Genomic DNA, 27,250 nt, shown 5'->3' on the forward strand with positions numbered 1-27,250 from the left:
TGTTTTATGCAAAAAAACAAAACAAAACAAACTGTCCAGTGGTTAAAATTAGACTGTCTAATTATACAACACAGTTGCTCATGAATTGACTGTAGAAGCTTGGTACATGCATTATTTCTGGCTCAAGTTATTCACACTATCCTCCTTTTTTTTTTTTTTTTTTTTTCCCAGTAGAATAGTAGGAGTGAAGACTGTACAAACAAGGTACAAAAAAAGGTTTTAAACTCCAATTGCTAACTGAACATTTCAGAGGATTATCTGAAGGTCTGTTAGAAGCTGAATTAAAAAAAAAAAAAAAGCAGTTATGGCATAGTGGTATGATTATTTCTATTCACTGCTTATCTTACTTTTTTTAGCAAATGAGATTAAAACTACACTGGCAGATAGGAAAATGTGTTGGGATGGTTGCTTTTAAAAAATGATTAACTCCACACATGGAAGAGAATCAGAGCTGGTGAGCATTTCCTTAGAAATGAAAACCCTGTGATCTCTGCCACGTAGTAGTCATTACAGCACTGCAAGGGAGCTGGAAGCATGAGGTGAACACACTGAAGATTGTTGTAGCCCCAGAGAATTTGCATTAACTGGGTCTTAAGTGGCAGAAATGGTTCAGCTCTGACGTGAGTATAGGGACTCCAGTACTTAATAATAAAAGGAGGCAGCTCCACCATCCATCCTTCTTTCTGCCTACCATAGACAGAAACAAAGAAACTTATGGAAGAATAATGTATGGATTGTGCTATGTGCAGGTAACTAAGTTGATCACAACCATTTAAGCTGTACATGTATCTTGTGACAGAGACCCTAATAAAAAAGAAGAGGGAACAAAGAGGCACTAGAGGATAAAGAAATATCACACTAGCACTGCGCTGTGCCTAGAACACAAAGGCTCTCTGAAAGGCTGGTGGAGCTGCTGGCCTGGTGGATGTGTCAGCTGCAAGAGCAGATCCCAAAATGGGAAGAGAAGTAGAACATGCAGAAGGAGATTTTGGGAACTGCCAGCCTGATGTCTTTTCCAGCTCTTGTAGAGTCTCCCTTACATCCTTGGCTGTGAAGGGGAGAGCAGAATCCCTTGGCTGCTAGCAGCAGCTGACTCAAGTGAAAGGATTTTAAAGAGCTTAGCAGAACATGTTTTTCACAAAGTGCAGCAAACTAACTAAAAGAAATTGAGGCAGGCTGTCAGCTGGCCCTATCTCAGCTGTGTGGCTATAAGTTGCTGATTAAAGGGCTTGCCAGGGAGAAGCAGTGCTAGGCCTGAGGGGCCTGGTGGGCCTCATCTGAGGCCTCCCACACCCAGTGCCTCTGAACTCAGCTCTGGGCCCTCAGCCCCTGCACGGGCTGCACTGTGCTGGAGAGGTGCTGGGCCACAGACCTATACCTGTGGTGCAGCTGGTTCAGAGCCCCAGCTCTGAAGAGGGGTTGCCTTTCTGGCCTGGCCTGCCCCAGCACCATGAACCTGGGCCCTTGATTGGACCTGGCCTCTCTGTCTGGCTGGGAGTGGTGGGTCAGGCCCTGAAGGCCCTTGCCATGCCATGGTTTGGAACCAGGACCTCCCTGCAAACACAGGCTTCATCTCAGGAATGCTCACCTGAGGAAGGGTTGTGGCTTTTTTCCCTCATTACCAGAACAGAGCTGTACTACTAGACGTGAATTAGTGGGTAAGTAGATGCATTTAATCTCTCTTCATATTTCTAAGCAAATGGGATAAAAATTTCAGGTTGGTTTGGTTGTCATTCAAATTATGCAACTGTTCTTCAGTCAGTTCTGGCCATGGAAGATGCCTGTGGTGTGATCACTTGTAGAGCTCTTAACTACCTTTCCCACCTATCTTAGGATAAGAACCTTGATTTGCAAATTGTTGTGCATTCTGTACTTCAGAAATGTTGGGATTTTTTTCCTACCTCTTTTCTGTGTGATGGGGAGTGGTGGTTTGTAGGACATTAGAGTGCTTTATGTGAAATTCTTCTGTTCCTTTTAGCAAGAAACTTCTTTTTATTCCCTACACAGAAACCAGCATCTTCTAGAATAATGAGAGAAGACTTAAATCTAACACTAGTCAGTTATGTAGGAGGAAGAAAAACTGGCAAGAAGTAGATATGCAAATTGCCTAATTCTGTGAGTAAAAACATCAGTTATAAATTTCTGAATAAATGAAGACTGACATAATTTTCCTTTTTACAGCTAACCTCTTTTTTTGGTAGGTATCTCTTCCTAAACCAATTTTCAGCCAACTCCATGCTAACAGTCTGAAATCTCTATCAGATATTTGATTTTTTTTTTTTTTTTTTTTTTTCTGGATGGAAAATTCTTAGATATCTGGTTTTTCATCTTATTTATATTATCTTAAGCAGAGGACATGGATTAAAATCAACAATGTTTAGCCTGACTTAGAATCATTGTCCCACATCCTCCAAAATCTTTAGGCACTTGAATATGTGATTATTACTCAGATCCTTCATATTAATTTGTTTCTGTCAGCCATTTTGCTTAAAATTAGAATAGTACAGAGACAGTGCTTAGTATCAGATATGATGATATTATATTGCTCTATGGGTTCCCAACCCTCATCCTCTAGGACAGTCTGGAGGCCAAAATAAACATCTGTTTTCCTTGTCTAGGAGTACCACTGGGGCTAGTTCTTCAATTTTCCTGAGATTTCTGACAGAGAAACTAGGCGTACTTCTTTTTAAGGTGTCTCAGGGTATCTTTTTCCATAAGAGTACATATGGCAGTAAAAATCTGGTTATTCCTTTGTGCTTGCAGCTACGATGTCAAAGAGCAAAACACGACAAATTAGAATCTCTTCTTGCAAAGGCCACAAAGTCTTTTCTACCAGTGAGAATCAGTGAAATTCATACTGGGCTGTGTGTATTGGTCCACAGAAGTCACCCTGCTTTTCAGCAAGCATAGGTGCAGCCTTGATTTTTTTTTTTCCTACAGACATTGTGAAGATAAAAGGATGGGTTTCTAAAAAAAACGCCGAACTATTCTTTCTTTAAGTGGGCAAATATTAAAATCATAGAATCATAGAGTTCAGAGGGACCTCTGAAGGCCATCTAGTCCAAATCCCTGGAAGCCATCCTTGCATCTCAACTTGCATCTCAACTGGGAGATGTGTCTAGGAGGCTATTACCTTACTTTCTTATTGTGTGATGTTACTTGTACAAAAATCTGAGCAAAAAATAGGGCAAGAGAAGAAAGAAACAGCAGGTTTTTTGAAGCAAGTCTCTGCTCCTGTGAAAGAAAATGGTGTTGATACTGAACTGAAATGATAGAAGCAGCACAGTGCCCTGGTTGCTAGCAAAAAAAAAAAAAAAGAATTTGGAGAAGACAGTTATCTGAGGCACATAATAACGTGTGGACTTCTAATACTAATTTTGCTGTCTCCCTAAGCCTTGAAATGACTGCTAGCTCAGACCAAAGCTCCATCTACCTCTTAAGCTGAAGGTGATGCCACACAGTCCTTCAGAAAAGGGCTTGCTTTTTGCTTCAAAGCAACAGCAGATGAAAGCCATACTTAATTAGTTTTACTATAGGAAGGAAAGCTTTATCTTTAAAAAACGAAGATCACTTTTTTCAGTTTTGCAAAGCTTATTTGGGTACCTGAAAGGATATTTTTCAGGCAGTAGTCTGATACCAGTGTCTGGAAAAAACATAATCCCTGGCCCTTCCCCAAGTCATCTTCATTCAGATTTTATTCTTTGAAACCTTCCCTAATTGGATCTTCCTTAAGATCTTCCCCAGATAGTGCCAAGTATCAAAAGTGACACTGAAGATTACAGAAGCTAATGCTTTCACACATGGCATTCAGTGACTTGCTCAAATCTTGCAGATTAGTACAATTCACATAGTGCCAAGATATTTGTGTTCATTTTAGCTGTGTCTCTGCTTTATTTTGCATTAGTCACACACGTTAGACTAAGTCATGAGATCTTTCTGTAGGCCCTAGTTTCCTGTTTTATTTGATAGGATTTTACAAGTCCTTCTGTGTTTGTGAAACATGCCACGATGAAGTGATAAGCAGTATTAAGGATTATCCTAAATAGTCATTTACATTGTGCAGGTAAAATCTGCTGTTTAATAACTACTTCGATAAATTTTTAAGACCCCAAGGACAGTGTTTCAAAGTTGTGGGCAAAAGCCCAGCCTCTTCTGTTTTGTTGTGAGGTATGCAGTTACTGGAGTAGGAGGATACCTTAAAACAGTGACGTTTTCTTTCCTCTTCCTTCACCTTCCCCTGTTTCTCATAAAATTGTTTATGTATTGCACAAGCAGCACGCAGTGTATGCCCCCATGCCTCTGCAAGGGCTCAAAGCTTCTTTGCTGCAGCAGCAAAAAAAAAAAAAAAAAAAAAGAGGAAACATTATTTGCATCTTTGAAAGGATTCTTTCATTTCTTCCCCCCGTAACTTGCAGGTTTCCAGGACAACTCTAAGGTGACAGTTCAAAATATATTAGCTGACCTCTTCAGAAATCAGCCTGCCAAGAGCCCTTTTTCCTCAGAAAGCTCGCTCCTCACGTTGTTAGCAGCCCCCATCAGGAACACTGGCTGTGCATATCCAGCCTCAAGAAACCTTTACTCTTTTCTAACCTGGAATCCCTGCCTCTAGATTTCACTACTTCCCCTTGCTATCTCCAATGGGTTGTGGAAAACCAATCTCCCGTGTAAATCATCTTCATTAGCTCTTGGCAATCCAGTGCTTGGAGGTGCAGCATACAGACTAAAGCTGCCTCTTTGTTACGCTGTTGCTATTTAGAGGTGGCTATCCTGCATGGCACAGTGGTTTGTTCTTCCCAAGAGCAGAAAGACAGTAAGAAAGGTCCACCCAAATCACAGGCACCAGCTGTGGAGTAGTCAAGGGACACTTCCTTGATACAGAGGTAGGTAGGTTCCTTGTTGTGGCAGATTTTTGTGCAAAATGGTCTGGTCTTAGCACATCCCAACAGAAAGTGTTTTTCTCTTAAGTAATAGCAAGCCTCAGCAGTTAGCTGTGCACACTTTTGGTGTGTTTTGAGCTCTGTTTAAGTCCTGTTTAAGGTTTAAGATAAATCCTTATCACTTCTGGCAGGGTGTAGTTTAAGACAAGTAACTTCATACTGATCTTTCATCTTTGTATGTAATCAAAAATGTGAGTTACATATGTGTAATGGAATCTAAAAAGATATGGCATAATGGCTATACCATATGTAATTGAGATATTCTTATCAGAAAGCTGAAAGCAAACTTGCTTTTGCTACTAAGTGAATCAAGATGATCTAGCACTGTGTGGAGAAGTAATGAATGCAGTTAACTGACCACAAGTGCTGGCACCACACAATGTAAATACAGTTCGATTTAGCTCATCAGTTTGTTCTCAGATGCATAGCAAGAGAAATGGAAACAGTCCCAGGAGACTTACCCAGATGTACATCCCTGCTTCTGAAATGGAAATAACCACAATGCTGACATTGAGGAGAGTACAGGGACTTTCTGAGAAGTTCTCTCTGGAAAAAAGTAGTCTTTTTGTGTGGGAGCAGGTGTTGGTGGTCAGGAGTAAAGGCTTGGGTAACTGTTACCAGCGATATGAGGGCTGCTCTAAAAGTAATGCCTCCTATTTTGTGATGGCTCACGTTACCAGAGACGAATGTTGGCAGTATGGCAGTAGATGTTGAACCTTCCTGCCAGTCTGTGTTACATTTTGTTACTGTGCAACAGATGGCAGCAGTGGGGCAGTCTGACAAAATGGCGTCTGACATGGATGTGAGCACAGTTAGGCAGTTGTTGGTGTGTTTCAGCAGTGGCAAAAGTGACAGTGGGCCACCTCTGCCAGTGCAAATTTTTGCAAGTATAGCATGTAAGTTCTTGTTCATTGCTGGTGAAAATGCATAACTAATGGCCATGACTAAGTTTTGTAGCTGAGAATTTGCTCTATCAACTAGTGTTATCATGCTCCTTGTATCTGTTGTAGTTTCCGTGGAAATAAATAGGAGAGTACTTTTGGAGCAACCTACATATGTGGGTGCACTACTTTCCTTGTGTATAAGGATTATTGGAAAGACTTCATTAGGCACAATCCCTTACTGAACATGCCTTGACTCAAGGTTCCCAATGTCATGGGTGTGATAGCAGAGCAAAAAGAAGCCTTCTATTCCAAAGAAAGTATCAAAAATGTCCCAGTGTTGGCCTCACAGTATACAAAACATTTCCGAAATGATGGCCCAGATTGAACTCAGCCAGAAAAAAAATCAGAGGAAGAGCTGCTTCTTAGATTCAGCAACTCTGAAATTTAATCAAGCTTTATTGCATTATCAACCTTCTAGAAATGTCCACTTGCTACTGAATAGAATGGACAGATCAGAAGAACGGTGACTTCTCTGGGCATGCACTCTGGCACTTGAAATCACTGGCAACTGCATAAAGATCTGTGTGGATGTGAATGTCTTTCAGACATACCTGAAGGACCTGGGGAAGGGAACAGGAAGTTGTTTTTGTGCCAAAGATGACCAGCCTCACATGCAAATAATAGAGTATTGTGTGGTTTTTCCCCAGTTCAGTGAATAGTCCTGAGAAACGTGATAAAGGAATTCACAGAGTGAAATACACTAACATAAAACGTCTCTCTCATTTTTCAACCAGACCACTGAAAACTTTGTTTTGAAGAAAGTATTAAATTATTGCAAGATTATTTGGACAGACCTTAAAGAGTTTCTATATATGTTGGTAAATGGTGGTGGAATTTGGTGTACATAATGTGTGAGCTCCAGTCTAAATCAGGAGTCAGCATTTATACTCCTGCCTATGAAAATAATACAGATGCTCATTAATTGCCAGCATTATTTGAACTGAGTGTCTGTAGAGCGACATTTCTGTATTGTGATGCCAATTCTTTCGTGCGGTCGCAGAATCAGAGAATGGCTTGGATTGGATGGGACTTTAAAGCCCACCCAGTTCCATCCACCTGCTATGGGCAGGGCTGCCACCCACCAGATCAGGCTGCCCAGGGCACCAGCCAACGTGGCCTTGAATACCTATGGGGATGGGCCATCCCTGTGCCACTCAGTCCCTCCCCATTCTCTGAGTAAAAATTTTCTTCCTGAAATCTGCCTTAATTCTTCCCTCTTGGAGTGAGAAGCCATTCTTCATCCTGTCACCATCTGACCATGTAAAAGTCAGTCCCCTCCTGCTTGTAAGCTCCCTTCAAGCACTGGAAGGTTGCAGTGAGATTTCCTCAGAGATCTCCAGCACGGTCAACCCTTCTTCATAGGAGAGGTGCTCCAGCCCTCTGAATCGTATCTTGAATTTATGTTCTTATTAGCTTGTTCTACAAATTAAAATGAAAGGCCACTGAACTTCAGAATTCAGCCTACAGAATAAAGGAAATTGAAATGTTGTAATTTTTCTGTAGAAAGTCTTTTATCTGCAGAATGTCTCTTTTGCCCTGTCACCACAAGAGAGTATATGAATAAAGAAAATCTACAATTTTGGAAATGTCAAAAAGTATTATTGAGTTGTATGAAAAATAATTGGAATATGCATATGTACGCACTATTTAAATGTGGATACAGGGCTACAAGACTAGCAGCAAAGCTACAAGGGCAAATTTTATTTCTGCATTTCAAGTTGGCAAGAAAAATTCTTAGAGCAATGTAGAATATATAACAAAGATTTTACTGAATGCAGGTGATTACAGTTTTTCTCTTTGTGGAAAACTGAGTAAAACTCAGATTTGGTCAAGTTGTCTTAGCTTGTAAGGATTTAGGCTTGTAACTTAAAATGTTACCATTCTTGAACTTTTCTCTGACAAGAGAGCAAACCTTAGTATATGATTAAGTTTATCTAATACATACTTCCTCCTGTACGCTTGGCGCTATTTCTTGCTCTACCTGTTTGGTGGCTACCCTAAAATGTACGATCTCCTTCATAAATGAGTTTTTTGATACATCTTTAAGCCTAGAAAAAAAATTTCTAATACAATGGCATCAAGAATATGCTTTCAGGATTCTTAAACTCAATAGATTTGGCTAGACAGAGTTGAGCAAATGGATGCTAGAAGGCATATATTACAAAAACACAAGTCAAGTGAATGTGTAACTGCCAATGTGAGCACAGCACCCAGAAAAGCAGAAACATGGCATTTAGGTGTGGATCTCCCAAATCTGGGGGGAAGTTTAGTTTTCAAAATGTAATTGTAGTAAATTTACTGTATTTGGGCTTAAACAAGATGCTTATATATCTACATGCCTATCAAGAAACTCACTTTATGTGCAGGTAAACACAATGTTTTGCAATGTTCTTTTGGAAAATCTATGAAATTCAGCTGCTACCAGTTGATTGCTGATCCTGTTCGTAGAACTGTCATCAGTTACTCTTCTAGCAGATATTGCACCTGTATTAAAGAGGGGTCAGGAGTGGTAGTAAAAATGACCCAACCAACAATGGGGCCATTAGTCTGATTCAACAGTGTGCAAAAGGAAGTAATTAAGGTGAGATGAAAAAATGGAACATACATTTTCTAGAGGTAGATCGTGCTGTACTGATCTGGTTTCTTTGATAAAAGAGATTATCTAGCTAAAAGAAATGTTGTGGCTTTAATTTGCCTGGACTCTGGGGAAGCCTTTCATATATTATTGCTCTGAAAATCTTGCAACAGGGTGCTGCACTTTTGATGAACAAAGAGTAAAGACATATGACGTCTTCAGAGCAACAACAAGTAGTTGATGTTTGGTGTGATTGAAATGTAAAATGGAAAGGAGAGTGGATGGGATGTGGCAGACTATTGAATTTATGCTTACTGCAGGTCAAGGCTGATTTTATCGAGGCCTGAGAAGAGGCAATGGTAATAGCTGACGTGTGAAGGGCAAGTATCTAATTATGAGCAGCTTTTTTTGAGCAGTTAGATAACTTGTACTCTGAAGTACTATGGGAGCTTCTCTGCTTATACTATTTTAGTTTTCTTATATTCTTTAATGAATGTATTTGCTTTTTCTTGTCTTTCAGATGTATGTTACTTCTCTTCTGCTGCTCTATCAGAAGGGGGGAAACCCCAAATCCGAGCATTGGGAGGTTTTTTTGAATTCCTTTGGAGTTTGATCATAGCCCAGAACAAACTTTATTTGACATTCGTTATTTAAGTAATCAAATATAAATAGCTTTGAATTAAGGAAAGGGTGAATGGTGAAACAACCAGCATTCAGGGATTATCAGAGATTATGTGGAGAATGGAGAACACGCTGAAATTGATAATGCAGCTATCTGTTTCCAGAGATCTTTCCAGCGTTTTGGCAATCCTATCATTTCAGCTGTTTGCCACAGCACTCAAACATATCAGTAGCACATACAGGAATTATTGTAATTTCATTATTCGACATGGAAAATCTTATCCCTGGATCAAGTGCTGAGGATGTTTGTGTTTGTTAATAGAAATTGTGTCGACTAAGTGTTAATGGAACAGAATACATGAGGGTTATGCTGTGGATGTGCTTCTTGGGGTGTTGTCCTTTTTGGATAGATGAGTACCAGTGATGCAGGTTTTCAGGCTGTCAGTCAGGGTCTCAAGCTTCACTGCAGACAGTCTCAGTTCTGAAGTAAAAGATGGGTATAAAAGGAATGAAAAGACGTCAACAAAGCCTCCAGAACTGCAGGGAGTTGCCGTATCCCATGTCAGACCTCAGGGTTTCAGTGAGAGACATTGCATTAGTGTCAGCAGGTGTTGAGATAGGCTCAGAAAGCCCAGGTTACTGCCACCCTTCTGCTCCTAACAGTGCAAGCAGTCAATCTGCAGAATGCTGTTGGTAGGACTGGCCCATTGTCTATTTATGTCTTTGTTAGAACTGGAAGGGTTATGCTGTACATGTAGTATCAAAGGGTTACACCTTCTTTTTATGAACTACACTATTGAGTAAACGGAAAGCAAACTGGAACCAGAGCTGTAAAAGCTGTGTCCAAACAGGCAGCTCCAGAAGCAGAAAATGTAGAGGTACTTGTCTTCTTTTTTTCTGTTTTTGTAGAATATGACTTTATTCCCCCTCTGGGTGTTTTACAGGAAAATGAGAGCATCTGTATTCTGTATCTGTGTTTTAAAAGATACTCAGTTCTGACTTCAGGGTTAGTGGTGTCAAAGGCAGTTGACTTTTCAGTAAGTCTCTTCAGACGCAGAAATCATTTTGCAGTAGTTAATGACTTCTCGTTGTTTTGGAGTGTTTTAAAATGCTAAATATTTTGTTGGCAATAGATTTCAAGAAGTAGCAAGAAGTGTTGATGTTGTTCCTAGATTATTTTAAATTTCAGTTGATATTACATTTTAAATTTTCTGTATTTTTTCTCTCTCTGCTTTGTTTAAAATCCAGGACACAGTCTTATTTAATGCCTTCAATTTCCCTTTTTGCATTTTTTTGTTTGTTTGTTCTGCTAGAGTAAGTATAGCTGTAAGTAAACCTTAGAAAATCCTCATAAAGCACAAAAATTTTTTTTCCTCAAACTTCTGGCATTCTCAGCTATAAATAAGATGCCATAAACCCATTTTTATTCATGAAAATGTACAGAGAACCCGAAAGTGCACACAAATTTCTTCTTCCGCTGTCATTTCACTATTGGAAGCATTTCCAGAATACTCTGATTTTTTACATTCTTATGTATCAAAACCTGACGCTGTTTTGAAAATCCTCCTCTAACAGAGCTTCTAAACTTTGGAGCAATTTCTCCTGTATGATGAATTGTACCAGAATGTTTTGGTGGTAAGCTTCCTTCATATTTTTGGCTCCCGTAGTGTTTGAAAGGGAGATGTCAAGGCTTTTTGAGAATACAAATTAAATACCAGCTTGTTTTTCTATTTGTCTTACAATCTGCTTTATATTTTTCTTATACAATTTCATCTTTTGAAATATACCGTGGTTCTAAAGCACAGAAAACTGATAGAAGGTGTCATGCTTTTTCTCAGGCTTCACATACGCTAGGAATGCTTACTAGCTAGAAATTCTTGTCAACTGTATTGTCTGTGTTTACTCAGGGAGTCTGCCATGTAAAAGAAAGGCATGTCTTATACATCTAAGTATTCCTCTCTTCTGAAGATGTAGCAGTAGATACCTCGAACAGTATCATTTAGCTATAACTGTGCAAAGTGCTTCTGCCATTTCCCTCATTTTCCTGCTTTTTTTATACAGACGTTTGCCATCTGCTGCACAGTTGTCACAGTTGTACAACCTGTATTGTGGCAGTACAGCATGATACCATGTCTGATTTCTTAAATAATATATAAACTCACCATAAAAGCTCTGTTTCCCTTGTATTACCACGTTTTGGCTGAACTAGGATCTGTGGAAAAAAAGAATCAATAAAGCATTAATTTCCAAAGTGTGGTTATCAGTGTTCAGTAATGACTATTCTTAGATAGGAGAAAGAACAATTTATTTATTTTATTGACTGGTTGGCCTTTCCAGAGGGTATTAATGCGGGATTATGTAGATACCCTTTTACAGGGTAATGCTTGCTCTCTACTACTACCTGAAGGGAGGTCGTGGTGAGATGAGATTTGACTTCTTCTCCCATGTAATTAGCTGGGAATTGCCTCAAGTTGCACCAGGGGAGATTCAGGTTGGACATTAGGAAATACTTCTCCAAGATTGCAGTCAGGCACTGGAATGGGCTGCCCAGGGAGGTGGTGGAGTCACCGACCCTGGAGGTGTTCAGGAAACATGTAGTTGTTGTTCTGAGGGACGTGGCTTAGTGGGAAATGTTGGTCATAGGTGGACAGCTGGACTGGGTGATCTTCAAGGTCTTTTCCAACCCTGGTAGTTCTACAATCAGTGCTCCTAAACCTAGATAGACACTGCTATTGCTTATTTTCTTTTTGGAGGAATAGAAGTTGTGGAGAAGCTTTTGCTTATGTTATTTATTATTTAGTTTTAAATATTGTAGCTATTCGTAAGAACTGTTGAAGTTAATGTCTCTCATCAGTCTAACCAACTGAAGCAAAATGTGCCCCTGGAAAATGCTGCTATAAAGTTCACTGCATGTGGAAGAGTGCTAACAAACAGTCTGTCGCATGATGTCATGATATAAGGGCAACTTCCTTATAAGGGATAGCAAGAAGACAAATCTGTAATGAAAAAAACAGTGATAGATCACTTACAGGAGGGTAAAGTACACTGAGCATCAGTTTTCATAAGGGGTGTGATCTGTAAACATATAACTAAACTGAGTATGAAAAAATCCTTCTAAAACAGGAAAACAACAGGTTTGAGAGTAATTTGGAAAGACTGCAACTCACCTCATCCTCAGGTAGGTCTCTACAGCACATCTCCAAAAAAGCTCTCTATCGATCACTGACTGTACTGATCAAGTCTCGCTCAACAGTGACGGGAACCTCAACTCCAGCACAGACATAGATATCTATTTTATAGGTAGCTAAATTAAGGTGAAATTAATCTCCTCCATAGTGAAGGGAGGATACTGAGAATGCAGTGAAGCAGGTTTAGAGCTGTTAGTTTCCTCTCTGAAAATTCACAGAGTCACGTGAGAAAATTGTATCAAGTCACTTAAAAATATATAACTTCAGACTGACTACAAACTCTCATAGCCCTTTTTGATACAATGGCTGCCTAAGTGGCATTGGTAATTGCCTATCCTGCATCTTTTCAAAGTATTAGTCCCACTCAGGACCTCTCACTTGTAAAGACAAGTGCAGGACATATTTTTTCTTTCCCTTACAAACTTCTTATTTGACAAGAGCATTCAGAATTTAACAAACCATGAAATGGGTTTGCTATTCATCTAGGCTTAGTGTTTTCTGCAAGGTTGAAGGATCATTCCTTTGTGTGTCATTAATGAAAACATACCTGGCCTAGAACAGGCACAGCTGGAATCTCATTGATTATATTTTTTTGCAGTTTGGCAATAAATGATGAAAAATGAATCATAAAGGTTGCTTTACCTAAGTAGTTTTGCACACCATCTAAAGTGCCTTCATTATGTTTCATAATTTACTTACAAAAATGTTAGCAATCAATGTGAATAGCATGAAAATTAACACATTTTATGATCTGCTTCTCCTGTATTTGAAACCTCTTACCCTTTAATAGAAAGTAAATTACTTTATATTTTTGGCATGCTGGCTACTAGCTTTTAAAATTACCTCTAAACCTTCTATGAATAACTTCTTTTGTTATTAATTCCAATACTTTTCCAAAATTGATATCTCTCTCATTTCTTGGCTTTTAAAAGATGAGCATCACAATTTCCTCACGTGACTCTGTGAATTTTCAGAGAGGAAACTAACAGCTCTAAACTTGCTTCACTGTACTCAGGGTATCCTCCTGTGCAGTTCCTCAGGCCTAGCCTTCACTATGGAGGAGATTAATTTCACCTTAATTTAGCTACCTATAAAATAGATATCTATGTCTGTGCTGGAGTTGAGGTTCCCGTCACTGTTGAGCGAGACTTGATCAGTACAGTCAGTGATCGATAGAGAGCTTTTTTGGAGATGTGCTGTAGAGACCTACCTGAGGATGAGGTGAGTTGCAGTCTTTCCAAATTACTCTCAAACCTGTTGTTTTCCTGTTTTAGAAGGATTTTTTCATACTCAGTTTAGTTATATGTTTACAGATCACACCCCTTATGAAAACTGATGCTCAGTGTACTTTACCCTCCTATAAGTGATCTATCACTGTTTTTTTCATTACAGATTTGTCTTCTTGCTATCCCTTACGTCTGTTGCGTTTGGCTGTTAAATTTGTGCTTTATCCTTTCTGACTTTTTTCATTATCTTATGCTGTTCTTTCTTGTCCTTAGCAGTTTGATCTGGTTTCCACTTTCTGTACATTTCCTTCTTGTGTTTCAGGTCATTGGAGGCCATGTTGCTTAGCCAACTTGGTCTCTGACCGTACTTCCTATCTTCCTATCGTGTGGAATTGTTTGTGCTTGTACCCTAAACATCATTTCTTTAAGCAACTGCCAACTCTACTGAATTCCTTCTGTCTTAGCTATGTTTCCCTTGAGAAATTACCTGCTGTATCCCAGGGTTTATTGTAATCTACTTGCATAGAGTCATTGGGTTTGTATTGCTGCTCCTCTTTTTCTTTACCTAAAAGTAATATAATTATTACACCACAATTGTTCTCAATCAGATTACTTTTACCCTCATGTTCCCAACTATCCTCCCTCTTGGTTGCTTAGCAGGCAGCCTCTTGGCAGGCTGATTTTGAAGTACTTGGCAGGCTCTGAAAGCTGCAGTAGACCATACACAGGGGGTGGTTAAATGCTATTCATTACACCCAGAGACAAACACAGCACACTGCTTTGTAATATACAAATTGAGATGATCACCTAAGCATTCAAAAGGAAACAGGCACATCTTTTAGCTGAGCATTCAATCAAAAAGAGGGTAAATACGTATACAGAGTGTTTCAGATGCTTCCCCTAGGAAGGCATCTGTGTGGGTACAGAAGCACCTTGCCTGGCCTGAAGTTCAGGTAAAAAGAATATAAAACTTTTCTCCCTTTTCTTTGCAGACACGTGCATAAAGTGAAATAACGTGTCTCTTTGACCTGCTTTTTCATTCTCTGAGTCTTGTTCTATTTTTTCATTCCTTCAAGTGACGATAATCTCCACTGAGGTTGTCTGATTGGTTAGTAAAATTGGTGTGTTTTCATGTTACTTTGATTTTCATGGTGTAGCCAAATCTGCACAAAGGAAGATTTCTTTGAGTTGTTTTTTACTTTTTTTTTTTTTTTTTTTTAATTTATACATTTAGAAATTGCCACGGAATCTCAATAAACAAACTGGGACATTACTTAGCTTTTGAAATCATACCATGATGAAGTGCATCTACAGAGGGATTTTAATCGTCTGGTTTTCATTCTGTTACCTCTCTCAAGAACAGAGAAGTTGAACACACAGCTAAAATTTGTTGCTGCAGGGATTCTGGTGTCTGAGAGAATGGCTTTCATTCATTTTCTGGCTTTGCTAAGGATAATACACATCTTGACTCTTCTCATTTCAATACAATTTATAGTTGCATAGGATTTTGTCAAATTTCAAGTGTTAAGCAGAATTTTTCCATGCTGGATATCTGCCTCTGGGTATTATTTTTTTAAAAGCCTTTCAGCAAAAATAGCTGATAGCCTTTTTATACAAGATGTTTTGGAAACTCGTCTTTTTTGTCACATCAATTAGTTCTGGTAACCTTTCCTCTGAAAATTTCAGATATTTTGCAGATGTTGCAGAAAGCATTTAAAAATGAGGTTATATATATTCTCAGAGAAACCTTTGCTGGGTTGAGGTGGCACAGGGAAGTAAACTGAGAAGCCACCCCATTTAAATAGCAAGGCAAGCATGAGCAAGATGTTTTTGGAAAGTGCTGAGGATAACTGGCAAAATAGATTCAAAGAATGAAATCAGTGGAAAGAAACTGCCTTGACAGGCAGTGAGAAAATTGGTGTGGGAGGGAATGGAAAAGAAAATTTGTCATTTTTGTTTGGGAGATACTAAATTTGCTAGAAAAGGTAAAGAACAGCATGGGATGTGCTTACAGACCTCAGAAGTGAGAAGCAGTGAGGCTGTGTAGGAGGTTTGGAAGAGGAAGGAGAGACAGATCTGAAGAGCTGGGCTCAGAAGTGTTGTGGGTGGGGAGACTGTAAGATTGACTGAGGAAATTAAGGGAGGAGTTTGGCAGTTAGAGCAAGCAAAGATCTTGCTCATGCATGGGGAAAGCTGAACATCGACATCAGGATGAGACCTGGGCATCTGGGAAGCTGGAAACCAGGATTCGCAAACTGATAGGGAATTATATGAGAAGCCTTTTGGAGATGAGGTGGGGATTTGCTGAGACTGGGTTAAAAGCTTGAGAACTGGAAATGGGGACTGGAGAGTAAGGGGGGCCAACCTGGGCTGGTGGCTGAGGGACAATCACTGGTGCCTGCACAAATACTTGTCCAGCAGGAGGGGAAGGCAGTGCTGGGGAGTAGAGTGCAAACAAGTGGGATTTGGGGTACCAGAATTGGAAGCATCTGAGCAGGTCATGCAAATAGAGGTGGTGAAGGAAGCAGGGGGAAGCTGTGCTAAGGATCACTCTCCACCAGTGACAGGAATGACATCCAGCATGCCTGAATCTCACCATTTTGTTGCTGTCAGCAGACAATTCTGATGGTCTTGGGTCTCATCCTTGCCAACCCCAGGTTTGATCAGAAGATAAGCTCTGCACTGTTGGTTATTCTATCAGGGTGAGTACCACAAGACTGATCAAGGTTGATAAATTACTCATCACTGACAGTGATTTTTGTGCATGGTGTTATGATGTGCTGCATTAAGACGTTTTTCAGTAGCTTTTCACAGTTTGCTTGTTGTTGTTTAAAGAAACATGCTATTATGCTCAATTTGGTATTCAGTTCACAGGTGATAGATATGCTCCAGGGCTGTGCAGTAGGTTTTCTATCTACAGGAAAAGGGGGAAGTTTTGCTGTGAATCAGGAAACTATTGTAAGAATTTGAATTATTTGATAGAATATTCTTGCGTGGTTTGAGGCACCCAGCTTTTCAGAGTCTCTGAATGATGCTCTGTTCTCTATTTTCTGGGTACCCAAGCAGGCTCTGGAACCATATTTGCAGACATTCTTAACATACCTTGTCATGGTTTTTGATTTTTGGATATCGGTATTCCACATCATAACATAACATACCTGTAACTGGATCAGCAAGACTATTTTGAATTTAGAATCTACTGTAATGTCAAATGCTCTGAAATGTCAGGTCTGTAGTTTCAAGACCGTGGTGCCTAAAACCAGAAGATATTTTTATCTTGTACTGTCTGGGATTTCCTTTAGTCCTACAGTTGCCTAACTTCTTGATACTTCAGGTGCCATAGTGTATGATGTAAACACACGCTTCACAATTAAAGCAACCTTTCTGTTAAATGACTTATCCTGAAATACAGAAGAGACCAGAAAGGAAAGGGAAAATAGGCCTGGATTTGTGTAGAAAGAGAGACAAATGAATACACTCAGTTTTGTCAATTTGAGTCAAGCAGCTTCATGAGAAAAAGTTATTTCCTTAAAAGAGTAGTCACACCAATCATAGAATGCCAGTGTAGGGACTTTTATATGATTCCTGTACAGGACTCTTGGAGGGAGAACAAAAAATAGAGTAGAGGTATGGTTTTGAACAAAATGGTGTTGCACCTTGAAAGTGACGATTCTAGACTAGAATGGTAGAAGCAAAAAAGGAAAGCAGTTTTAGCGGCAACCTTTTGTATACACTGAGGCTTAAAAAAAGGAAAAGAGATCCTCATCCTCATCATCAGTTATGTCAGGGGGATACTAGTGGAAGGAATACAGGAAAGATATAGCTAGATTAACAGCAGCCAGAAGGTTGGCTGTGTGTTAAGTGGCAGGGACTGCTGAATAAAGGGCTGGCTATGCTATTCCTTGTGAAATGATGGGAATGAGTGAATCAAGTTTACATAAGGAAGTGAAAAGCCAGGAGGGGAGCGGTTGGTAGACCTGAATGGCAAGGCAAACACTGCTATTGCAACAAATGTGAAGGGAAATATGAGAGGGAACTGTGAGCCACGCAAGAAACCGAAGACCTGGTAATTGGTATAATAAGAAACACAGGCATTTTATGAGGACCAATGTCCCTTTAAACAAGCATGCACCATTTTCTAAGCTTTTCTTATAAACTCTTTTTTCCTTTTCTTCCTCCTTTACAAGTCCCTTAAGCTCATCTAGATTCCAAAGAAGAAAAAGTAGTTGCTCCCCCATGACTGGTATTGGCAGTGGTTTAAGAGGCAGTTGATGCGTCCTGGCATTTGGAATTAGCGGTTTGCTTAAGAAGGTCCAACAGCCATTACCAGGTATCCAGGCAGAAGATGTAAATCTTGTTCTTACATGATCTGCCAGGCCCTGAGAATACGAACAGGATCCTGACTAACCTTGCACGCTTCCAGGGTTCTCTCCACTCTGCCCAGGGCCAAATCAGCAACCTCTGGGCCATCAGCCCCTGCCCCATTAAGGCTGCAGAAGGGCTGGGCTCCAGCACCCCAGAGACCTGCTTGGTGGGGCCCAACCAGCAGCCCCATCCTTAGGACCTTGTCACCATGGCCCTCCCTGATGATCGTACTGGCTGAACCTGGCCACCAATTCCAGGTCGGAGGCAGTGGGGATGGGTGAGGCTGGTGAGGCCCTGCCATGCTGGCTGTGTTGTTATTGCTGCCCATCCCTATGGGAAAAGCTGTCCCTCACTGCTCCTTGACAGAATCTTCTTTGATATTTGTTCTTCTCCATCTTCATAGAACTACTTTTGTGTTTTTTTCTGCCCCCTTTCTCAGCCTCCCTTTCCCACAGCACCTTTTGAGCAGGCTGACCAGTGTTTCTGTTTCCCATGGCCCCAGTTCCTCCACACATCCTCACATTGCAGCTCCCTGACTGGGATTTTTTCTGTCAGACTCTGCTGCTTTTTCCTGTGTCCTCTTTTTTTCCTTTTCATCCCCAGATTGGGTTTTATTTGTACTTGTTCTTTTGTGTGGTGGTTGGTAACAGTTTTAGCGTACTGGCAGCCTGAGTGGTGTTGGCATCCCAGAAAAGGAAGATTTTAAGGAGTGATTTTAAGTAAAAAATGCACTGAATTTGTAGATGCTTCAGAAACTTCTTCCAGAGAAAGAAGGCAACAGGGGAAATAGCAGAAAAAGCAGAAGCTAGTGATATGAGTCATTAGAAGGTAAAGCTGGGCTTTTAATTCTGCATGAGAAATGACAAGTTAGGAAAGGTCTTGAAAGACAGGGAGATGAAGTAGAGAAGGAGAAGCTAGTAGACATAAAATGGTGATGTTAATGAAAATAACAAACAGCTTAATGATGGCACTGAGGAATGTTGCACTGCAGTTGCTGAGGTCAGAAAGAAACCTGCTACAGTAATAAAGGTCTGATATGACAACAACAGAGAATGAGACTTAGCTATGTGCATGTGCTAGAAATTGTGACGTTGTACCTGTCTCACTGCAGTGAGGTGTACTTTTCCGTAGGATTTCCCTGTCAGCCTCTTTCTCAATCCAGGTCCTGTGTTGTCCCCTCACTGAGTCTGTACCTGTTCTTATATAGCACAAGCAAGTGCCAGATTCTGTACCTGAGACATGGCAATCCTGGATATACATAAAGTTTGGGACAAGAGGTAGAAGAGCACCTTTGCAAAAGGGGATCTGGGAGTTCTGATTGATGGAAAGTTGAATCTGAGTCAGCAGTGTGCCTTAGCAGCCAAAAGAGCCAACTGTACCCTGGGTGCACCGAACCAAGCACTGTCAGCTGGGCAAGGGGAAGGATTATCTTGCTCTGCTTTGTGCTATGCTGCCTCACCTTGAACACTGGGTGCAGTTTTGGGCACAACAACGTAGGACATAAAACTTTTGGAGAATGTCCAAAGGAGTGCTGTGAGGGTGTTCAGGGTCTAGAGGGCAAGACATATGCGGAGTAATTGAAATCACTTAGTTTGTTCAGCGCAGAGAAGGGGAAAGTGAGGGGAGGCCTCTTGGTGCCCTACAAATCCTCACGAGGGGAATGGAGGGGCAGTGCTGAGATCTGCATTCTGGTAACAACGACAAGACCCAAGGGAATGGCATGGATCTGCATCAAGGTTGGGTCAGACTAGGTATTAGGGAAAGTTTCTTCACCAGAGAGTGATGGGCATGGAACAGGCTCCCCAGGGCAGTGGTCATGGCTTGAAGCTGTTGGAGTTCAAGAAACATTTGAACAACATTCTTAGAAATATGACTTGAATTTTGACTGATCCCACATGGAGCCAGATCATATGCAATGAGCCCTTGGCAGTTTGCAGCTTACTGAAATTTCCTAATCCACTAATGATTCTCCGCTTCATGGAAAAGGGAAGCCTACCTGCAGAGACTCCTGTTACTAGGCTCTCCCTTCTTCCTGTCCATCCATAACAAATTCAGTGGGAATGGGGAGGCTGTAGATTTGAGTGATCAAAGGGCATGCTCAGAACTGTATCCAGCAAAGGTTGCTTTTTTTTGTGCATCATCCTGTCCTCACCTGCTATATACCTATGCACATATAGGTATGCATGTATTTGCATTTGTCTTTTCAATGGGGTTAGCGGGGCGTAAGTAGAGAAAGTAACATAGCTGCTGAGAATGTTATCTGTTTACAGAGATTTTCCCTGCCTTCCAGTGACTGGCCCTACTGATACTTTTCTTTACCTGTGGCTTCGAATCTGTCACGAACACACGTAAGTATTGTTGCCTTTTCATTCTGTTAATCTGAAAAGTCCCACTTATCTTCTAGTAGAGTGCAGAAGATCACCCATATGTTCAGGTGTGGCCAAGGTCTGCCTTTGGCAAAAAGTTAGCTTGAGACACACCTATGCAAGTTTATCACCTGGAGACTTTATATCCTTATCAACCCACTTGGTTAGTTTACTTGGAGCAAATAATATGCCAGTGTAACTATTATTAATATGTTTCTGAACTGTGCATATATTTGTGTATATATGAACACATAGATGTACATGTTGTTTAAAAATACGTAGGTTGCTCTGAAAATAATGCCTCCTACTTATTTCCACAGAAACTGTAACAAATAAAAAGACCACATTAACACTATTTGATAGAGCAAATTCTCTATTGAAATCTCTCATTGAAAAATGCTATTTTTCAATGGGGTCACCACCATTAGATATGTATTTTTATCAGCAGCGAACAAGAGCCTGCATGCCCCGCTCATAAAAATCTACTTGACCATCTGGAACGTGGCTTGTCCTTCACATCACTGTCACCACTGCTGAAACACACCACCCACTGCCTCACTGTGATAACATTCACTGTTTGGTCTCCATAAATAGTCTGCAAGCATCAATGGATGTCAGTGGGTACAGTTTTTTCCACATGGAGGAATTCTATTCTGCATCTTTTCTTTGTACGCAATTCCATATCAGACATCATTTTGTCAGACTACCCCTCTGCTGCCATCTGTCACACAGCAACAAAATGTAATGGAATGGTGGTAGGAAGGTTCAAACTCTACTGCCATACCACCAACATCCACCTCTGGTGTTGTGGGCCAACATAATAAAACAGGAGGCATTACTTCTAAAGCAACCCTCATACATATGTATATGTGCACATGTTGGACATTAGGAAACAATTCTCTGAAAGAATGGCTAGGCAGTGGAACAGGCTGCCAAGGGAGGTGGTTGAGTCATGTAGACTTGGTACTGAGGGACATGGTTTATTGGGTGCGTATTGGCAGTAGGTGCACGGTTGGACTAGATGATCTGAGAGGTCTTTTCTGACCTTAGTGATTCTTTGATTCTCTGTCAATAGAACACATGATGAAGGGAGAATTGAGATGGAGTTGAGAAAATATTAAAAGTCGAAGATCAAATTCTGTGTTTTCTTGTAGTCTTTAGAGTGGTCTTTTGCAGCCAAGAAAATGCAAAAGTATTGGCTACATGCCATAAAATGTAGCCAATGTGTAAAAATGCTGCATTCATTTGCATAAATATTGTAACAGTTTAATGTAGACACCAGTAAATAGTTAATACATGTGACTGTGTATTTGTTCATGCTGTTCATATTAAACTTGGTAAGAAATGTCATTTTTGCTGTTTCAGTCCTACAAAATCTAACCTGTATTATGTTTCCTTGTTGACAAAAAGGCAGATTTCCAGTTTAGGAATACTTTCATCTTCCTTCCTGTGAAAATACTATGAATCCGAAGGCATTAATTTTCCTTCTCCCAAATTTTATTTTTGGAATGTTTCTTTTTGGATTTTTCTGTAGACGACAAAAAAATGTAATGGGTGAGTAAAGAATTTCCCAGCAGTTTCTAGAAGCAAATCTACCCTTCCCAAATGTTTTAGATAGTAACTATGAACCCAGGTAAGAAAATCTGCTGTCACTCTGATAACTGTCTTAGTAATGAGAAGAAACCTATAAAAATATGTTTGATATTAAAAGTGTTTGAACACCCTCCTTAGAGTAGTATAGCTACACATTGACAGTTTTCATTTTAATGAACTTTTCACTAAGCAGGATAGCTTTCTGTGTGTTTGCTGTAGTGAAGTCAGATGATAACAAAGATTGATTTTACAATACTTTTTTGTATGCAGGGAGGTAGATAATTCTTAGATAATTACACCAAGAAAAGAGTATGTGTATTTCAAGCTAACAATTTAAACTTCTTCCTTAGTTGCAGATTCTTTTCCTGATCCCACTGAAGATTGGCTAACAATTCAAAATGATCGCAGAAACACACTGGCTTCCATCTGCCAGAAGAACAACCTAATTAAATTAAAAAGTAAATTGGATTCTCAGGTTGCAAGCCAGATTTTTGTGGAACACAAACATAAATTTACCTACTGTGAGGTGCCCAAAGTAGGCTGCTCTAACTGGAAGAGAACTATTTTTATTCTCCAAGAAGGCTTGAATGTGGAAGCTTCTGAAATTGAGCATGACCATATTCACCAAACCTCACTGATCAAAAGGCTGAGTGCTTACCCTCCTGCCATACGAGAGGAATTTCTAAACAATTACACCAAAGTGATGTTCACCAGACATCCAATGGAACGGCTGGTGTCAGCTTATAGAGACAAGCTTCTACACTTTGAGCCATACTATAGTACCACTGTTGCCAATCAGATTAAGGCAATGTTCAGGAAAAACAGAAATTCCTCTGAAAAAGTGAGTTTCCAGGAGTTTGTCAGTTTCATTACAGCGAAACCACCAAATACTCTTGACATTCACTGGAAACCAATGTTTCTGCTCTGTGATCCTTGCAACATTCATTATGATATTCTGGGCAAGTACGAAACTCTTGGGTTAGATTCTGTGCAAGTTCTGAAGGCAATTGGTGCACCAGAGAGCCTGCAGTACCCCAGCTTGAAGAGATATGGCTCAGAGAAACGAACTAATAGTGATATCACCTTGGAGTACCTCAGACAATTGAGCTCAGAACAAATTGAGAAGATACAAAAACTATATCAGATGGATTTTCTCTTGTTCAACTATACTTCGAAATATGAAAACTATTTTTCTCTGTAACGTTAATGCAGCTTAAACAGTGAAATTTTTCATTCATACAAAATGAGCTGAACTTGTCCTCAAAGGTGCTTGATCAATAGGTATATTACTGATGATGAGATTTTAGTGGTGTTTAGAGACATGGTTTTATTCATTGTAAGCACTCTTATAACAGATCTGTGCTTTGATCTGCAGTACAGTGTTTAGCTATATGATTTTTTTTTTCTTTCTGATGATCATATAGATATGTTTGCTTCACAAAGGCTGTTTGTAAAAGATAGATTTTTAGTTGGTTGGTAGAAGAAGAGAGAAGGGTGACGAATGTTGTTTTTCACAATTAGTATTTTACAGAAATTTTTTATTAAAATGATATTTTTTTAAGTAAAGGACATAAAGCAATAGATAATATACTTTAGTGTTAAACCATTCTGTCTATAAAATTCTCAAACATGAATCCTGTAGGAAAGAAGCAAATAACTTCAGATATTTGAAGCTGTGGTACAGAGAACTTAATACCTGATTATATTCCTCTCTGGTAGTGCTCTTATTGCAACATACCAGCCTCTTCCATCAAGTAGCATCTTCAGCTACAGTCCAGCAGGTCTTCCCTTATGTGTCTTCAGATTCTTTTTACCACTTTTGTGGATATGATGATCTGTTCTAAGAGGAAAATCTAAAAAATATCTTCCTTAGAGAAGAAATTAGGGGTACTTTCTAGACTGTACAATGGAGGTGGTGCGGGATCTGAAGTTGTAGTGGAAATGTGGCTCTGACCTATTCTTCAAAAGTACTTAGCAACCAACTAATCAGCCAGTCAACATAGGGGAGACACTGTTCAGGTTTTTCACATCTGTAGCTGCTGGAGATCATGAGCCTTGGACACTTACCTGAGTATGGTACTTAGGTGAAGGTAATATATAACAGGCTCTACCTGTTGCTTTCTCACCTAACAGAAAGATGAATGCAAATTAACTGCAGAGTTATGGTGAGGGAAACAATGAAGAGTGTGTGAGAAGCCATTTAAAACATAATCCATCTCTTCCACACTTAGGTGGCTTTGGTTTTAGACCAGGGAGATCTGTTAAGTACTTTTGTCCTATTTTTTGGAAACCTAGTCTCACTGAAAATTACTTGCTATCATGTCAGTTGTAACTATTTTCAGAAAATTTCCATTAATTTCACCTTTAGGCGATGCTGATTTCAGGAGCAAACTTAACTGCATTTGACAGTGGGATTTAAGAGATTTTATTTCCTACCATCTGTATCTGCAAATAAACAAAGACTGACCAGGCTAGTCCTTGATCCAGTGATAGCTCACAGCTTATTACACAGAGAAGGACAAGATAATTTAATTGCACTGGAGCCTACTCACTGTATAGCCATTCCTGACAACAGAGTGGCCTAGAGATAGTAAAAAGGAGATTGGAAAAAGTGGACGATCTGATGAAATTTGAGTCATGAGAACTGTGGGGAGAGCTCCTTGAGTAGTCAGTGGGATTTAGGGCTGGTCTACTCCGAAGAGAAGTTCAAGTGATATATTGGTCATCAGCTGGAGACAGTGAGAAAGGAAAAAGGTAGAGACAGTGAGAAAGGAAAAAGAGGAAAGAGGTAGAGGCAGAAGAAGAAGGTATGTGCAGCCCTTCTCAATAGCTGATTGTACACAAAGCCAGGATTGTCGTTCAGTATGTCTGGCAGTTCTTGAATGGATAACTATTTCATAAATTGGATAGCTTTGGCAAAGAAAGGATCCAAAGCAAGAAGTCTAAGCAAACTCAGCAAAACAACTTTAAAAAATTAAAATCTTGTATTTCTCTTCCCAATGATTCATGGCTCTGAATCACCATGTTTAGTATCCCTACAGTCCTATTATCCCCCAACATTCATGCCTCTCTGAACAGCCTGTAGTTTGTAAGGTTTTTAAATTATTTTATTTGTTCTGAGGCAGAGGATGCTGAAAAAGATTCCCAATGAAGTTCAGTCTGCACAAAAGGATGTGGCCTTTATCTTTCCTGAATCAGATTTAGTGCCATCTCCAGCTATATACTACTCCTATCTTTTGTCAAATCGTGAAGAGAAAAAAGAGGGAAAATAAGATTTGCTTGGTAACTTTCTTCTGCATGATAATTCCTTCCAGAGCTGTAAGCTTCAGCACAGGTACTTCAATTTTTTGCCACCACCAGCCAGTCTAGGAAATGTCTGAAGAAATGATACTGATGAAGGTATCTGCTTGTCAGTACTTTAGTGTTAACATTCCTCACCAGTTTCTTGCTGTTATGCATGGGTGGCTTTCTATTCTTACTTCTTCTTTCTCGTAGGATCACATATATATTCTTCCTACAGTGGTGACAGAAAATGGATGGGTAATTCATTTGTCACCAAATGCTAGTCAGTAACTGGGGGCTACTGATGCAGAAGAACCTCTGTAGCTATTCATGACAGACTTTCAGACTTCTAGCATTTACCAATATGCAAACTGTATGCAGTAAATTTCCAGGAACGACTTGCTGCTGTAATTATGTCCAGCTGATGTAGATCTCAACAACAATCATGGAGGATGTAAGTGTGCACATACAACTTCAGATGTTCTAGAAGGAAGTAATGTACAAGAACAGTTGCATATCAACACTAACAAAAGGAGGATGATAGTTGAACTGCTGGAAAAAAAAAAAAAAGGCCATTACCTTGTAAAAGCTGTTATAACATTCTCCTGCAGGTCTCTGTCCATGCTCAATCCAGCTCACTACAATTCTATCTCTCAGCTTGCAGATAATCCACACATCATCTCCCTTCCAAGAGCTGCTGTTCAGTGAGGCAGGAGCACACGAGATCTGCAATATTTCAGAGTTATTGAAAACGATGGTGACTTGTTTTATGCTGTCAGTGGAGACCATGCCACTTGGTTCATTCCCCTGGTGACTCGTAGGGCTCATTTCACTAAATAGCCTTTTAAGTTCTCCAATTAAAGGACTTACCATTATTTCATTCTTTGTACTGCAATATAATAAAACTTAGGGCTCTCGACCTAATCCTAATTAGCCTGAAAGAACTTCAAGACACCTATACGCTTAATGATGAAAAGGAGAAGACAATTACCTCTTGATGACCTGGTAGAGAAATTTCTTGCACTCTCCTCCCTACAGCTGTACTATCCAGAATAGAGGCTCCTGGCTGAACTGGCTCCCACCTATGTTTGCAGGAGAAGAATGTCTGGGGAACTTCATTCATTTCAGTTCTAACTCTGGGTGTGGGTTTCCTGGGGGAAAGTTCGGTACTTGCAGGTGGGACAGGGATGGAGGCAGCATGGAGGGGAGAGGGGCTCAGGTCTCAGAGTAGATTAGAAGGGGTAGAGGATTGCTATAATTGATCTTCTGATTTATCATTATATTTGTCCATGATATAACTGTTGCTATGCTTTATACCTAATTACTGTAATAAATGGTAGTGAGTTAATACATTAATCTATTTGTTCATCCTTCTCAATAACATCTGTTTTTAAAGAAAAACCACAATGCTTAGGGCTGTTCCATCAAATCAACATAGCCACAAGCTATTAGACAACAATAAAAAGCCATTTGACTTCTACAGTACATTAATATAAAGTTGTCTCACAGGATTTTGGGAAGAGTTGGAAGAATGAGGAAATATTAATGGACATTCAAGTTTGGATAAAATATGAAGCTAAGGTGGGAAAGGGAGTGAAGCAAAAATATTGCAAAGTCAAACACTGCTTTCCTTCAAGTCTTTGTGAAGGTGTAAGAGATCCCGTGGTTGACTGATGGACATCTACAATAGAGACCGTGTCATCAGTTATTTCCTTAAACAGACGTTTCCTCCAATTAAAAAAAAAAAAAAAAAAAAAAAGACGTATCAGCGATTCTGTCCTTGAATAGTCTTAGTTTTTTGTACAATTTTGAACGCATCTTAAAATAACAGGCAACTGATGACTACTGGTTTCTTGTTCAGAGAACTTCTCAAAGCAGTGCTGCTGCCAACAGAATAAAAGATATCTACAGGTGAACAGCATGAGCCATGAAACTTCAAGTTTCTACTATACTGAATGTCCTCTGACCAAAGGGAAAAAAAAGAAATTTTACCAGTGCTAGTCATTGTTCAGGTGATGCAGCTCACAGTTGGGAGATGACTGCTTCCAACTGCAGAATGCTAATATGTCAAAAGATATAATCTCTACAGTCTCCAGCTTTACTGTCTTGTCCCTATCACAACACTTCTTTTCTCCCTCCCAGAATTATATGCC

General features: G+C 39.8%; 1 protein-coding gene across 13 annotated transcripts; it reads left to right on the forward strand.

Moving 5' to 3' along the window:
- Nucleotides 1–9,850: 9,850 nt before the first annotated feature.
- On the forward strand, nucleotides 9,851–26,447 carry LOC104911093 (carbohydrate sulfotransferase 9-like). Of its 13 annotated transcripts, none has more exons than XM_085224786.1 (5): nucleotides 9,851–9,955; nucleotides 16,105–16,193; nucleotides 20,127–20,204; nucleotides 21,633–21,776; nucleotides 22,166–26,447. In XM_085224786.1, the coding sequence occupies exons 4-5, from the start codon at nucleotides 21,683–21,685 to the stop codon at nucleotides 23,014–23,016; spliced, it is 945 nt and encodes a 314-aa protein (XP_085080912.1). In that variant the 5' UTR covers nucleotides 9,851–9,955; nucleotides 16,105–16,193; nucleotides 20,127–20,204; nucleotides 21,633–21,682; the 3' UTR covers nucleotides 23,017–26,447. The 13 variants fall into 13 exon arrangements, with proteins under 13 accessions (XP_085080912.1, XP_019471085.1, XP_085080913.1 ...); XM_019615540.3 differs by having other exon boundaries at nucleotides 20,147–20,204; XM_085224787.1 differs by having other exon boundaries at nucleotides 9,896–9,955; nucleotides 16,108–16,193.
- The last annotated feature ends 803 nt before the right edge of the window (nucleotides 26,448–27,250 follow it).

This window comes from Meleagris gallopavo, chromosome 5, assembly GCF_905368555.1.
Source record: "Meleagris gallopavo chromosome 5, MGAL_WU_HG_1.1, whole genome shotgun sequence".
NCBI classification, from domain to species: domain Eukaryota; kingdom Metazoa; phylum Chordata; class Aves; order Galliformes; family Phasianidae; genus Meleagris; species Meleagris gallopavo.

Bases quoted from the DNA above. Each gene is read 5' to 3' on its own strand.
- LOC104911093 (XM_085224786.1), top strand. From the start codon at position 21,683: ATGAATCCGAAGGCATTAATTTTCCTTCTCCCAAATTTTATTTTTGGA. The intron at 21,777-22,165 runs GTGAGTAAAGAA...CTTCTTCCTTAG, and splicing joins ACGACAAAAAAATGTAATGG to TTGCAGATTCTTTTCCTGAT.